Here is a 16502-nt window from a genome sequence, read left to right on the forward strand (position 1 = left end):
GGCTCTAGCCTGAGTGCAGAGTACAATTCAGGACTCATATTCAACAAGCATCTGGGAATAAAGAGCATGTGATGTGCCTGGGTGGTATTTGTCAGAACAAATCTAATCCACCTCTTTGAGAAGAGGAAGACTTTGTAAGTAAAATGCTCTCTGATAGAAGCATGAAAGAGTGGACCATGAACACAAACAATAGCAGAAATCTTTGGGGGAAAAGAAAGATACATAGGTGGGATAATAGGTGGGATGGGATGAACAAAAGCAGCAGTTTATTCTTGTCTTACACACATGGCACAACATACAGAACCAGCACAAATAACTTACAAAGTCTCATACACCATGCTTTCTCTTGAATAGCTTCTATTAAGTTACAACACCATAACGAATCAGGAATTTAGTTACGACAGATCTCCAGACATGGATAGTCTCCCATTCAAGGAGTTATTATTTTTGTAAGCTACTTAGACAAACATCAATTTTTTTACATGTTTAATACAGTACAGTATCCTTAACAGAGTTCAAGATATTCACAATGAGAATTGAACACTTTATAAAACAGCAGAATCACCTCAGTACAGGCCTACATTCGCTCTCCTGCCTCTTTCTGGTTTAAAATGTGTTACAAGTCGTCTTTATTCAACTTTTCAAACTGAGAATTGCTTTAAATGAAAAAAAATATATTTACAGGGTTTCTTTAGATTTAATAAAAATGTCTTTGCTTCCCTTTCCAATTCCAACTCCCCTACCCCCCCAAAAAAATTGCCATTTAGCAATTTTAGAAATATTGACCCTCAAGCTACTATTTAAAAAAAAAAAAAAAATTGGTGACGACTTGTTGGATGCAAAATGAAAGATGATCATCACAGCCCAGCATTAATTCAAAAAGATGAATTGTTATCCCCTAATGTCATATATTGTGTTCATTGGAGACAGATGATGCCTGTCATCTGATTTTTAGAGATAAGGAACTACTTATGGGCCAGCGTACAAAACCTCCATCTTTTCTATTTGCAAGATGCCCCACTCACTTTGATGCAATCATTTCCAGCTCAGTTCTTCCCTTTTCCGAAATTGTAACAACTCTGATTGTGTCATGCTGACCTAAACTCTCCTAGTCTCCATTGGATAAAACAATGTTTCCCCATATCCATGGTCCCAGTGACATTTCTGGGTTGACTCAGGAGAGTTTTGCTCTCTGACTGCACTTCAAACCCCACTCAAGCCTGTGGGCATCTTTCATTTGGTGGCTTTGGATTAGCTCTGGTTTAATGTGGCTGGTAAACTCTAGCCCTTAAGCAGTTAATCAGCTTTCTAAAGAAATAATCAAAAAAGATTCCTCTCCTTTATACATACAATACGCAATATTTTTACATTTAGCATTATCATAAAAAGCATGTTTATGTTATTTTGAAAATGTATTTTTACAGAAATCTATAAACACTGTTGTATCAAACACATTCTCAAAAACTGGAGAAAATACTGACACAAAACCTGGAAGAGCCACAATGGAATTCTTCCAGTACTATTTGTCTACTTGCATATTTCATATTTCAGTGTCCTTTCCTGCAAACATAATTTGGCCATATGAGAACAGGTAAAGTAGACAACAAATCCCCAACAGTTTTAAGTAGGACCTAGGTCTGTTGTTTAATGAAAGTAGATTGACATTCAATGTATGTTTGGTTTGTTCTAACTGGCATGCCCATTTTGCTACCTTTACTCACAATGAGCAGTGCCTTAATTCCCAAGTAGTCTTGTTCACTTCAGTGGGATTACATGTGACAAATGATGTATGCAAAAATACTGAAAATGGTTTTCCATTTCTTTTAACCCTTCTTATGTCAACAACGAACATCACTATCTTCTTTATATATATTGTACTTGAAAATGAAGTAGGAATAATACTTGCAAACAATTCTGTATCAGAAGTTAGTGCACAAACTTTAGGAAATAATCTGATATAGTTGTGCTATAGTTCTGACAGCCTAAAAACCTATCTGTTTTGACCAAGACTAAATTTCATAGGTCTAAATGCTTTATTTGTACACTTGTTATTGTTACACTTGATATTTCCTTAGTCTGACACAATTTAATTTTAAATAGACATGTGTCACACTGACATTAAATCAGGATGCTATTTTCCCTTACCACCACCATTTTCAGTACAGTCAGTAATGTACATTAATTCATATAACCAAAGTACTTTCTAAGTACTTTGTCTATAGAATATTGGAGAAATTATAAAGTGAATTTGGTTTCCTCTCCTGCAAAATTTAAAAAATGCGCTGGAGTTTGTATATTGGTACTGACTGTAATGGCTTCTGTTACAGTCCAAGAGGATAAACACAGAAAGCTAAACAGCAGAATAAGGTTTTCTTCTTTGTCTCACTATTTGTCTATTCTTTAATGAAACTAAAAAAAAAATTTAAAAAGCATCAACTTCTTTTTAATACTAATGAAACATTAAAATATAATTGGTGAAAAGTAATTGATTGTAATATCCTGTATGTTACCTCATCTCAACAGAAATTCTTTTGTATGGCTTGAAATGTTTAAAGTGTAATCCTACCTAGAGGAAAAAAATGCAAGCCATATCTAACCCCAAATTCTAGCTATACTGTAACATGTACAGTCACCCGTAAAGGAGCCCTTTTAACAAAAAAAGGTATGCTAACTTTCATGAGCTTGAAGTACATATCTATTTTGGTCACTGTAATAAATTATATCTATAAACTTACTAAAAAATTCCAAGTGTAATTAATTATATAATATTTCGACACTTAAAAAAAATAGTTTTACACAATGTGATATGTAAAGCAAAATACTGAAAACATGATAATTCTTTGGGATGATCAAAGTATAAGTAATCAAAACTTACAAATAATACAAATTTTTCACAAAAGAAGGTTTTTGGTGGAGGGGCAGAAGGAATTTCCCCCCCCCCTACTCACCCTCAATCCCCATGGCTTTTATGGATCCATCCCCTTCCCTAATAAGCCACAGGTGGGGTTTTTTTTTTGGATGTATTGTAGTAAGGTTATTTTCTTCTATATATGAATCACTAATAAGTGACTCTTTCAAAACATAGTTTGTTCTTCTTGAGGTTTACAGTGCTTCAGAATTTACAGGCCACTTAAACTCTTGAAGAATATTAATCTGAACTAATTATGTTAAAGTTTAATGAAATAGAAATTCCATTATTTACTCTGAAAATTAAGTTACCTTCTGTTCAATTCAAGCTTATTTCAAACCCCCCACCCACCTTGAAAAAAAAAAAAATGTTTTGTAGTTCAAAGCTTGTAGTTATACATAGCAAAGAAAAAAAACCTGCTCCTTGCCTATGGAAATATATATAGTTTTTTAAGATCCAACCCCTCTCTAACCTGCTAACCATCACATAACATATGCCATTTGGCAATTTGTCTCCTAGGATATTCACAAATTTCTTTCCAGTGCTCTCCACCTGTTCCTTCTGCTGAAGATCCCAAGGTTAACCGGCCAATGACCTCATTCCTTGACCCCCTATCTGAATCTAAAACCAGAAATTCAATGCTGATATCATCAAGACCCTCACAAGGAATGTCAAAGACAAACAATTCATTGAACACTGCATTGGGTGTGCACTTCTTCACATGGGTTTTCTTTTTAGAAATTCTCTTCTTGGCATGGTACAGGTTCACTTTGACATAAGGGTCTGCAATGAAAAGAAAGAGCACAGATCAGCTATTGAGCAGTGTTTAGAAATTCCTTGATGTAATTTATGGTAAATTCCAAAATTATCCAATATATTTACATCAGAATGAGTAGTTGTATCAAGTTAATAAAGTTGATTCTTCTCATCCCTTTTTTTTTTTTTTCTATACCTCTGAATTAGCCCCTTTAATTTCCTTGTATGGTCACCAAAATTGTGTTCAAGGCAGGCATTGAAGTTTAGACTGTGACCAAATACAGGTGTTTCTTTTATCAGATAAATCCTGTCCTGCAGTCCATGAAACCAAAAACACTCTACCATATTCAAAGATGGTCTGGAAGTGCACAAAATTATAAAGGTCTCTGAGAAATATGTCACATTACACATTTAAGTGTGACAGAAATTTGTTTTTCACACATTCTGCTGGGGTGTAATCATTAGCACTAATCAAACCCCTGAAAAGAAAATTTTTGGAAAGAAATGAATAAACTCGGGCTGAGAGAATGGATGTGATATTTCTGCTGGGGTCCTAGAGAAGTCAATTCACCTGACTAAATTTGGGCCACCAATTGTTACTGAACAAATTTTACACTAAACCTTAGATGTAAGAGCATGTTTGCTGCTGGAATGTGCATCTGTCTTTACAACGGTGCTGTGCTACTTTTGAGTATGGAAAGGGAAAATGTCCATATTTTTAGTTGCCAACCAACTTTGAATGTTTGCATTCATCACAATTTTTTAATTGTTGTGAGGTTCCCTTGCTATTGCCTTCAATAATGGCCATATTTATTCTTTCAGAGGAGACATTTTAAAAGTCAACCCTTTCAATTACCTTGGCATTTATTCAGTGAAATTATGGGCCTGTTTCCAGGTTCTCATGGTGCAGGGATGTAGTACAAAATCTTCTCTACTGAGTCTAGTCAAACATGATAGTTTATGTAAACAATTAACCAAGTTAATCATCAAGAACTCCTAAAAACTATTTTAAAAGAAGTAGTACTAAAACTGAGTGGTATTTACAAATTTTATGTCACAGTTATCAGTCTGAAAGAGTTGGATGAGTAAAAGTTATGTTTTCCCTTGAACTGACAATAGCCTGCCATAAGTGGGGTGTAATGGGGTATCTCTTCCCTTTCCTATTCTATTACCATAATGAACATTTCAAAACCAGGGCTTAATAAAAACACTCACTGGCTTTGAAATTATTGTATGCCATACAAGCATTAGAAATATCAAAATCAATATCAATCAGTGGTTTCCATTTCTTTTTAGATGAAGTTTTCTCTTACCAGAAGACAGCAGCTACTAGATAAGGCTAGAGATTGCCACTTGACTTTATTAGGCTAGCAAAGGTCACTCTGCACCAGTGACCAAGGAAATCAAGGAGATTGTGAAAATGGAAGAGTTTCTGAATATAAAAATTTCCCTCTTCTCAAGCAGGTTGAATTGTGTAATTGTTTATTTTATCCCATAGAAACACCACTTCATCCTCCTCCTTTTCCAAGATTAATTTTGGGTGGAGGGGAAAGTCACAGAGGAAATTTTGACTGTCCTGAGTGCAGTATGCTACTGACATCCAAATATCTATTGCACCTGGCCTTATTGACAAACAGAAAATGATAGAAAACTGTTTAAATGGAGTAGGAGTCCAGGTGCTACATGGCTGCCTGCAGAAATACTGCATTCCAATTATAGTCAGCAAGGCTCTCCCAGGGAATGCAGGAAATGCAAACAAATTTTACAGCTTTACTTGTGAGAGCTGAAGTAAAAAAATGGGTGTTCTATAGGGTCCAGGTAGAGATGCTGTGACTATAAAGGTTTTTATTACCATGTTATTTTCCCATCTGGGTAAGCATCAGGCAAGTCAGCTGAGATCAGCTGGTTGTCATGCTGTCTTCATGAAGCCACCACTATCTCCTGTGGCTTTGGGGTTGATTTTTAAAAGTACATATCCTCTCTTTTAGTCAAGTAAATTGTTGGGCTCAATATATAGCTTTTCTCCTTCTGATATGTGAACAAAATTTAGATCAAAAGGAAGATTTAAATGGAACTTGATGAGAGTTACCTATAGGTTTGTTGCATTGGATTCAGGATAGGCTAACTTTCCAGGTGAATTGCAGTATGAAAAATAGAAAAACTCTGTTATTTGCTGCAGTGATAATTGTTTAATGTTTCCCAAAACTACTTCCTCTTCTTCTTCTTCTTTCATAATATTGAGTGAAATGAAAGACTATAAGTTCTATAAAGAAGCAGCAGCAGATGTGGTACTATAGCCCTTTATTGTGTACTGTTGTTTTTGTGTAGCAGTCTTATATACAGGACATTAAATTTTATACTGTTATTATGTTATATAGCCTAAATATGTATTCTATGTGCAATTTGAGAATTGGCTTTAGAGGAGGTTCCACTGAATGAGAAATGGCAGCAGACAAGGAGAAGAGAGGATAAAACCTGATCCCTCTTAGTGCACCCCAAGTCTGGCTCATGATAAAGCATGTGTGTCATGCTGCATCATCCTCCCAGCACTGGCACAGCTCACCTTCTCACCTTGCCAAAAAAATTTTAGTGCTCAAATTCAACACAGAGGCAAGATGCTGCTTTTCTTCTGAGATAAATTATATGATGATCTCACTCAATACTGATCTTCTACAAATAAACTCATTTTTTGTCATAAATAAAAGCTTTTGGTATCTGCAAACAACATCCCACGCTTATGGCAGATGGGTCCTGTTCAAGACAATCATAAAACTCATTGGTTTCCACCACTAACAGATGTCACTTTTTTATGATGTGATTGAAGAACAAATTTGTAAAATACATACCCTGGAAATAAAGCACTGACCTAGATATGAATGAAATGAATAGGCTGTAAATAATAGAAACACCATTTCTGCATGTATGGAATATTTTCAGTCTTTGGAATACCGTGTTTCAGCTGTCTTTTGTCATTCTGCTTTATATTCCTAGGGCATATTCATTATTAAAACCATTACCTGATAATCCTGACACATCAGATTTAGGTAGATGCCTGGCTTTTAGAACAACGACAGTGAGTGTGTTTGTTGTAGATTGATAACAGAGAGAGACCAGTAATTCTCCACGACCAGATGATTTCTGAGGAAATTAAAGGAAAAACAAATAAAAGGAATAAAACTGTTTATAAGCATTTATATTGACCAAGCTTTAAACCAGAGTTTAAAAGGTTTATGTAATGTCACAGAAGTGTATGAAGCTGTCTAAAAGGACATACCATATATAGCTATTCTGATTTACAAAGTGATTATAATTTCCCTCTATATTAGTTATATAACTTTTCCTATTATTATCAGACTGAATAAAATTTAAAAAAAAAATGGACAATATAAGTTGACATGACATCACTATCTTTGGAAAGTAGAAATGAAATCCTGAGGAATAAAAATCTCAGCTAAAAAAATAAACTTTTTTTAAGCAAAGCAAAATTCCATGAAGATATAATGGGGAGAAAAAAATCTAGTGCAAGTAAAGAAAAAACATTTGGTAGACTCAAACTGTCAGTGAAATCTTATCCCTTGACACTCTCAAGAGCAGTATAATATACATGAAATAAAGGTAAGATGAAAGATTTTCTCTATCATTATTTGATTTGAATTTGCAGGAGTATTTTATTTCAAATGGAGAAGGAAGGCAAGGGAGACAAGAGAAGATAGTACCTTATATACCAGAAAATCCGATAAATTGTCAACAAAAGATCAGTGACATATGTATATTTTTTGCCATATAGTGATAGAATTGCAAAACAACAATATTAGCTGTAGGTATGTTGCCTAGTAGACATTTATTTTATTTGCCAGTATGCTTGTCATTTAAAACCAACCATGGTGAACGTCAATACACATTCCACTTCCTTAGCAGAGATTTAAGAGTGTGTGTGTGTGATGCCTGTGCATTTCTGTGGTTCAGCTGGGGTGGTTGTAAATGACCCTTGCATTCTGAACTGAGACAACACAGCATTAAATATTTTTGTCCCAGAAAAGTCAGGAAGTTTTGTTGGTAACTCCACAAAGTCTATGGCTTCACCCATACTACCTTTAGTAAAGATACAACCTCTCTCAATTCATGAGAGACAAGGTGGTGACAGCACCAACATGCAGGAACATGCTACAACATCAACAATATGGTCTCTAGCAGGTCCCACTTCCCTAACTAAAGACCACCTACATTCCTTAAGAATGTGCTACGCCACCCATGCAGTTGATATTTCCATTGACTGCAGTAAGAATTAAGAAAGAATGATGTCAAATATAAAAGGGGACAGAGGAAAAAGGGAATAATACATAAATATTTTTAATTCTTTCATTTAAAAGCAACTAAAAGCAAATCAGTGGGGTTTGAGTCAGCTTGAGCTAACTGGAATTGCTCCACTCAAACCTTCTGGACCAGATGAATAAGATATTAGAACTTAGGGCATTAGCAATTTCTGTCAACATGCTTGTTGTAGTGTTTTTTTTCTATTGCATTTGTGTAATGGCTTCCTCACACTGCCATTAGGAAAGCATCTCAGGAATTGCATGGTGAGCTTTTTGGCTTTTCTTTCCAAGATGGCAGCAGCATTACACAAGAATCATAGCTAACCCTATCACAACATTTTCAAACTTTGAATAAAAAAGATGTTACCCTAACATTTCTTTTGATGATCTCTCTGTCCATTAGCAGCCTTCCTTCTGAGAGTTCAATTCCAGCGAGGGGGATGAGGACTTCTCCAATGACATCATCTCTGGAAAATCTGTCAAAGCTCAAGATCATGAAGTGAAGCGTTAAGTCTTGAATTTGGCTGTAGGGGATCCCATAAAATGTGAAAGTCTCATCGAAAGCTGGATCTAAGGTTTTTCTGAGCACTCTGGTTTTCACCTTGTGCTTTTTCTCAGGCAGGATTGTCATTTTGATGTAGGGATCAGAAGTCATTGACTGTTCATCCATTGCTGGCAGCCCACGAGCTTCTTTGATGTTCACTACAAATGCTTTTTTCTCAAAGTTGTACTCTAAGGAGAAAAAGAGAGTTCCTAGCTTGTCTTGTTTATCTTCAGATGACAGAGAAGTGATGGACTTTAAGCTATCAGGGGATACTGAATCTTTCTTCCTTTCTGCAAAATGCTTAGGAGATGAATTTTCAAGATCTGGAGAGCCCTGCATTTTTGTGGTTGTTTTGGGGAAATTGCCATTTAGATCTCTCTTCTCCAGGTCAAGATGGAGAGAGTTCTTTGGCATTGCTGATTTGTTCTTTGCTTCACTTTTATCATCTGCTCCAAACTTCTTCTTGCTGTTGAGATTCTCAGGGTAGATATCAACCCCCTTCAGAACATGGACAAACTTGTATGGAGGGGTCTTATTGGACTTGGAAGATTTGCGCTGGCAGCAGATCCAAGCAAAGAGGGAGACAGAGAAGACAAGGCCAAATGCACTAAAGATCCCAACCACTGTAGGAATTTCATCTGTAAATTAAATAAATAGCAACAAGCACATAAGCAGCAGTACCTTGAATTCTGCGTGATATTTAATAAAGCAATAATTTAGGTATTATAAACTATAATACCTATGAACTGATAGGAGATGGTGATATCAGGCTATAAGCTGATAGGAGATGGTGATATCAGCAGGGTTGACAGACTGGAAGTGTTCTGCATTGTACACATTGCTCGCCACCTGCAGGCACCAGTGTGCAGTCCCACTCCAAGACACGCTTGTTACGCTAGTATTTTTCCATACACGCAGAGTTAGGGAGGAAAATACTATTCCCATCCTAATAATAATCACTGTTTGTAATTTCTATCCTGTCTCAACCCTCTGTGTGTAGTTTCTGAGCTTATATGTCTGTGAATAATACCAGCTCTCAGCTGTTTTCAGCTTTGAGTTTATGGAGGTTTGTTGGTTAGCTAAAACACATTCTGAAATATATATTACTTATAGATACATCATCTGCTTTCCATAGTGTTTCCTGGAATACTTTGTGCACTCAATTGGCCATTTTTTATCGTTTGTTCCCATAATTGCCTGTAGATATCTCTTGAAAGAAGTGAGTTTAATTGGAGGTTATAGCACTCAACAGTTTCACTGGGATTTTCAATACTTTGCAGGAGGAAGTCTATCAAGAAAATTTAGAATAATTATATAACAAGTGTCTTTTCCAGATGGATGTGATATTAGGTAGCACATGTGAGTTCAAAGCTGAAAAAATCATGTTAAGTTTATCAATGTTAACCACTAAGCTTTATATTTAAGACACTGAAGCAAAGCTTATGGGGAGTTTACAGAAAGGCTCAGTACTGCTTAGGAGTGTATAAGAAAAAACATTAAAACATTATTCTCTACAGTTTAATATGAATTCTATACTTACACTGAATAAAGAGAAACCTAGGCAAGTGTTACAACCTTCTTTGCCAAGGGGATATATTATTTACATATGGAGTATCATTAGCCCTTCAAAGCATGCATCGAAGGGTAAATGAGCACAACTAATTAGAAATCCAATTTTGCCCATAAGTAACATTACTCAGTGAGTTTAAACCTCCCAAAATGTAACAACCAGAGCTCAACCTGTATTCCCTGCAACAGTGGATATACAATGGAATATTAATGTCGTGACATTGTTTATGCATAAAGGCAGTTATGTAACAGTTCTGTTTCTGGTCATTCTGGAGGAGTAAAGAGGAACTATCCCCCTGCATTACTAAATCAGCTTCATGCGGTCAAAAGCCGAGCAGATAAATGTGCTGCCAATACACCTTTGCTTTTTAGTGTGATGATTCAGAAAAAAAAATCTACAACAATACTATCACAGCAAAGTAGGACATAATGTTCCAGCTCAGAAAGGATGAGCCCTGGCTATTAATTTTTTATGACAACTTTCCTGATGACTAAAAGCTGTCTATAGACTTAATTGCAGGAACTTAATGAAATGACTGACAACCATATATGTAGCCAAAAAGTGTTTTTCCTAACTTAAGCACATGGTTTTGAGTTTCAAGAATTCCCTGGACTGCAGAAATTTAAATGTACATGATATAAATAGAAAGCTAAAAGTATTTGAAAACTAATCAGAATGCCTTAATATCTTTTAAGAATGGTTTGTACATTTACAAAAACTTTTATTGAGATAATATACTTTTTATAGTAATGGATATTATAATCTACTTTAATTCTGCAACTACTGGAAGTAGTGGTAGAATCAATATGATGTTTAAAATATTAATTATCTTTCTTAAATAAGTAATTAGACAAGCATGATGTCACAAGTGTGGTTAGAAACCTCAAGTGGGTGGAAGAGGAAAGAAGATGAAATGGTAACTAAAATGGTTTTATATTTACAACTAATTGTGTCACAAAATGAATTTCTTGCTTTTGTCATAATCAATTGGTTAACATTCAAGACAGTGCATTAATAGAAAATATCACCTAATGATTCTGAGAGAAGTTATTATTCCAGTTATGTGATATAAATCTGGAGTCTCTTCACTAAGTCAGTGGAATGATCCTTGAATCAAACCACTGCTAAAGCAAGCCTAATATAGTTTAGAGTCAATATTTGTAAAGCAGAGTTCAGAAATGTTCCATCTTACTGCTTTTCTCACTAAAGAAACTTATGTATGCATTTTATAAGTGCACATACATGACTGCTTCTGAAACTTCTGATGCCTCACTACATCCAGGGCATAGAAATGACAAAACTGAAAAGTTCATTGTCATCTTTGTTATTCTCATTGAAACTGGGTTGGTTAAGATGCAGCTGTTCAGCTAAAAACGCTGAAATCCCATATTTTCATCTTCCTAGCAATGTCCCTTCACTTTAACTAACGATTGACCTAACATAAGAATAAAAGGAATGACAATTATTTCAAAAATTACTTGAAGATTTTCTCTATGGCATTTACATCATATAACTCTTGCTGCACATTACTTTAACAGAGACACAGAAAACAGCACCAAATATCTCTCATCCAAAACCGCACCTGCAAAAATCTCTTTATCTCTTCCGGTACTTTACCAGGGAGGAGGAACGGGGAGGGAGGAGGGAAGAGAGATTAGGGAAAGAAAGCAAATTCACACAACTTCTGAGACCTGAAGAGAACTGGGGGGAAAACCAGGTCTCTCCCAACAAGCTGCGTGCTGGGAGGCACCGGGAGGCTCAGCAGAGGCTGCTCTTCTCCCGGGAGGGGAGCATCGCCCGGCCTCGGATGCGGGGAGCCGGGACTCGCTTACCGAACTGCTGGCGGCTGTCCGCTATCGGAGCCATGTTGGTGGCGAGCGATGTCCGCGGGGCTGGAGCCGCTGTCCGAGGCTGGAGCCTCTGGCTGGTGCTGGAGCCGCTGTCCGCGGTGCTGGAGCCGCTGTCCGCGGTGCTGGAGCCGCTGTCCGCGGTGCTGGAGCCGCTGTCCGTGGTACTGGAGCCGCTGTCCGGGATGCGGGAGCCGCTTCCCCGGATGCCAAGAGACCCGCCCGGGGCGCTGAGCTCACTGCACTGCTGTCCCCCCCTGGCTCTCAGCTCTCACGGCGCCCGGGTAACCGTCTTTGCCAGCGCAGTTTAAAAAAAAAAAAAAAAAAAATTACAAAGAGAGGAAAAAAAGAAACAACAACAAAAACCACCCAAAACCCGGAGACACGAGCAGTGGGGACAGTGGAGGAGGAGGCTGTGACGGGACTGGAGGAAAGGGGGGAGGGGAACCTTCGGTCCTCCCCTTTGCACACTGATTTGCAACCCCCTTCCTGTTTTGGCTCTTCTGAGTAGCTCTGCTCTGAGACTGAGTACGTGGTTGAAACCCAAATTGACGCAATCCTGACGCTACAGGGCTGAAATCAGCACCTTTCCCGCCTCCCTCCCCCCCTCCCTAGCCACCACACCCTCCCTCCTTTCCTCTCTGTCTCTCTCTCTCTTCCTACACCCTCCTCCTCCCCCTCTCCCCATCCCTGTCTTGGGATTGAACACGCACTCATCGATTATTTTAACTGCCTTGCTGCAGGTTATGAGCTCCCCCACACACCCCTCCACCGGACACAGACAGTGAAATGGCAATGTCTGTGATTCAGTGCACCCTCTGAAAGACATGGGTGTGCCTCTTTTCCCAGGGTAAGATGTATTCATTTGCTTAATTAACTATCAGCTGTGCATGTTACAACAACAACGTGAAAGAGTTGCCAACGTGAGGGAGTCCAGACACCTCGGCTCCAGCTTCAGGGCACACAATTTTCCTATGACTGACGTGATACATTTACTAAATTTGAGTCACAAAAACTCCGGATGTGACTTGTCCCTGTGCCTCCTCCCTGCTTCCTCCAAACATCCACCCCCACGTAAACATTCAGCCCCTAGTTTGGGAATCCTCTTGATCTTCCTGCAGGTCTGGGAAAGAGATGACTTTACTTCTAGATCTCCTGGTTTAGATGTCTTGTCTCCCAGTGTGAACTGAGAATGTGGTGGAGAGACAGGGAAAGTGTGGCAGAGAGGAGGAATGTGGGAGGAACAGGACAAGAAAGCAGGGCTGCCTGTAACTAGAACGTCTGCAGTGTATAATAAACCAAGCTAACTCCTTGTCAAACAGAGCCGCAAAAGCCAGCACCTGGCATCTGACTCCTCCTGGATTCAAATGGAAGTATAGCAGCCAGGTTTGGAGCTAATTCTTCTGCATAAATGGGAAACAGGTGTTGCTGCTTCTCTAAATAACAAAATCCAGATGCAGACATTGTCTGGCATGACCTTACTCCACAGTCAGCCACTTGGAAGCTAGTATGTCTTGCCCCATTTCAAAGCACATTCTTCCTTCTCAGTGAAGGGATTTTAGAAAAATTAAAGTGGGAAGATAATGGAATCTTGAGTTCAAAGGGACCTGTAAAGATCATCAAAATCCAACTCCTGGCCCTGAGCGGAACACCCCAAGAATGCCACTGTGTGCCTGAAAGCATTGTCAAATGCTTCTTGAACTCTGCCAGGCTTGGTTCTGTGACTACCGCCCTGAGGAGCTTGTTGCAGTGCCCAACTACTATTTGAGGGAAGAGCCTTTTCCAAACATCCAGTGCAAATTTCCATGACTGAGCTTCAGGCCATTCCCTCATGTCCTGTCACTGCTCACCACAGAGAAGAGACCAATGCCAGCCCCTCTGCTGCTTCTCATGAGAAACATACAGAATATATATACAGTTGTGTACAGTAATATTGTTCCCCCTCAGCCTCCCCTTTTCCAGCTGAACAGACCAAGTGTCCTCAACCACTTCTCATACTGGTTCACCTCTGGATCCTCCACCATCCTCATAGCTCTCCTTGAACACCCTGTAAGACCTTCGTCTCTTCCCTATACTATGGTCAAAACTGCTCACGGTGTTCAAGGTGAGGCTGCCCCAGCCCAGAGCAGAGTGAAACAATCCCCTCCCTTGCCCAGCTGGTGATGCTGGGCCTGATGTCCCCAGGACAGGGATGTCCCTCCTGGCTGCCAGGGCACTGCTGACTCAAGTTCCGCTTGCCACTGACCATGATCCCCACGTCCCTTTCCATGGCAGTGCCTTCCAGGATCTCAATCCCCACTCTCTCCATACACCCAGGGTTGCCCTATCAAGGGTGCAAGTCTGGCACTTTCCCTTGTTGAACTTCATGCAGTTGGTGATTTCCTATCTCTGTCATTTGTCAAGGTCTTTCTTCAGGGCCTCTCTGCCTTTGAGGGAGTCAACAGCTCCTCCCAACTTAATTTTACTGGCAAACTTTGCCTCCCTTCGAGTCAACATGGCAAGCTGGTGTAAAAACATAGCTGATTTAAATGCCGGGCATATCCTGGGTCTTTAGAATCCATTGGTTAATTTTTTTTTTTTTTTTTGTTTATCTGCTTCTCCTACACCTTCAGCAACTGGGCCTCAGTATACAGATCCAAAACTCTTGCAGGAACAGCTGCACCCACTACCCTAATCTTCATAAGATCCCAATCCTTTTAATAAAGTGCAGAATCTAGCTTTCCACTGCTGTTCCTCTTACAAACTCCTGGAGTACAATGAATTTGGATATAAGAAGACTGAAGAAACTGTTGAAGAGCTCTTTTTTTGGTGTGCTTTGGCAGCACAAATTGATTTGGAATCTTTGGATTCACGTGTTGGCACAAATCCAAGCAAACCTGGCTCACTTTCTTTATTCTTTCTGGCAATCCTCATTCCCCTATCCCTGCTATCCACTTCTCTTTGCCTGTCCAAAATTTAGACTTCCTCAAAATGTGTGGACACTGAAAGCAATTGCATTTGATTTTAGACTACATTTCAAGTATATGAAATTTCAGACTTGATTGAAATAAACAAAATCCAAAAAAAAAAAATTTGGCGTTAAACACATATAACTGGATTTTTGGATTACTGTAAATTACTATGTCTGAACTTTAAAAACAAAGGACTGAGAATCGATATATAGATATCTGGGTAGTGCATTTATCCTACTTGAGCTGCAATAGGCTGATCATAAATACTATGTTTACACTTGAATTATTGTCAGTAATTATTGAATCTTTCTATTTTTCCTTTTTTTTTTTTTTTTTTTGAGCAAACCCCAAGACTTCCTTTGTTGAAATATGCATCATTTAGAGACCACACAGAATTATAAAAATGATTGATTCTGGTTTTCTTCTGTTTAGTTTCTCATACATCCCAGGGATATATAAAAAGCTTGTACACAATATGTACTTTATTTTAATAATTCACAGGGATAATTCCCTTTAGCATTCAGTGATTTATTTTTTTCTTTTCTTTTTCTTTTCTGGGACAAAGCTGATGAAATGGGGAAGATGCATGTCCTATTATTTCTTTTTTTTTTCTTCTTCTCAGAAATTCGTGACAACTTGTGGTAGGTTTCAGATACCAGTTAAGACATGAGTGATGTTCTGTGCTGTACAGTCATAGAGAGCCTTTCCTTTCATCTCAGTTTTATGCATGTGTATCACTTTAATAAAGGTAACATGAAAAGGTTTCATGACAGCAAGTCTCTGTCTTTAGAAACTTGGAGCTGCCAAGACTGTGTATATACAGAAGCACATGTAAACATATCTATAGGTATGAAAAAAGGTAATTTTATCTCTTTATTGCTTTGGTCGGCAAAATAGCAAATAAATATTTTTTTACGTCACACATGAACCTTCTGTATTTAATACAGGACTCCACTTAATGGAACTGAGTGTTCATCACGGAAAATACTTGAGGGGGAGGTGGAGCACTGAGCTGCTGACACATCTCGAGACAGACACACGTTTGCTGCCTGCGTTGTGCAAGCACCATCTAGTGTACGTCTCAGAGCCATCAGCACTGGATGACGAACCTGCGCCCCTGTAGGTACTACAAGCACAAGGATACATAACCAGCCCACTGCTGATTCATTGCACTTCTGACAAGTGTCCAGAGAGAAAATTGCATGAGCCCTGTGTGTTTCTTAATGAATTAATTGATGGCCTTTCTGTCCTGCAAAACAGTAATGACTCCTCATTTCTGCAGCTGTAAGTTCTTCACAGTTCCTTCTGTTCTAAGGCAGCGTTGTGTATATTCCCTGCACACCGTTTGCAACAGGCTCTTCAGTACAAACTCTGGCTAGGAACTCACTGCCCAGGTAATATTCCCTTCCTTTTTCCTGCAAACAGAGATCTCAAACACTTCAAGCTCAGAGACAGAACATTAAAAGGAGCTGAATGAGATTTTTCCTGCACTGAATCAAAATGGATTGATCATCAGGAAAATATCACAGTATGTGATCTGGCTGGCTGTATCACAACAGGACCTTCTGTGGTCTGAAAACCAGATTACTGGTGCACATGCATGCACAGATCAT

At 38.5% G+C, this 16502-nt stretch overlaps 1 protein-coding gene across 2 annotated transcripts; it reads right to left on the reverse strand.

Annotated features, from left to right (window-relative positions):
- Positions 1-239: 239 nt before the first annotated feature.
- SYT4 (synaptotagmin 4) lies at positions 240-12428 on the reverse strand. 2 transcript variants are annotated; one of them, XM_059836619.1, is made up of 4 exons: positions 11924-12428; positions 8351-9159; positions 6682-6802; positions 240-3691 (listed from the first exon to the last, which is right to left on the reverse strand). In XM_059836619.1, exons 1-4 carry the CDS (start codon positions 11955-11957, stop codon positions 3384-3386), a joined length of 1272 nt encoding a protein of 423 aa, XP_059692602.1. In that variant the 5' UTR covers positions 11958-12428; the 3' UTR covers positions 240-3383. The 2 variants fall into 2 exon arrangements, with proteins under 2 accessions (XP_059692602.1, XP_059692601.1); XM_059836618.1 differs by having other exon boundaries at positions 8345-9159.
- Between the last annotated feature and the right edge of the window lie 4074 nt (positions 12429-16502).

Source organism: Haemorhous mexicanus, chromosome Z, assembly GCF_027477595.1.
Source record: "Haemorhous mexicanus isolate bHaeMex1 chromosome Z, bHaeMex1.pri, whole genome shotgun sequence".
Classification (NCBI taxonomy): Eukaryota; Metazoa; Chordata; class Aves; order Passeriformes; family Fringillidae; genus Haemorhous; species Haemorhous mexicanus.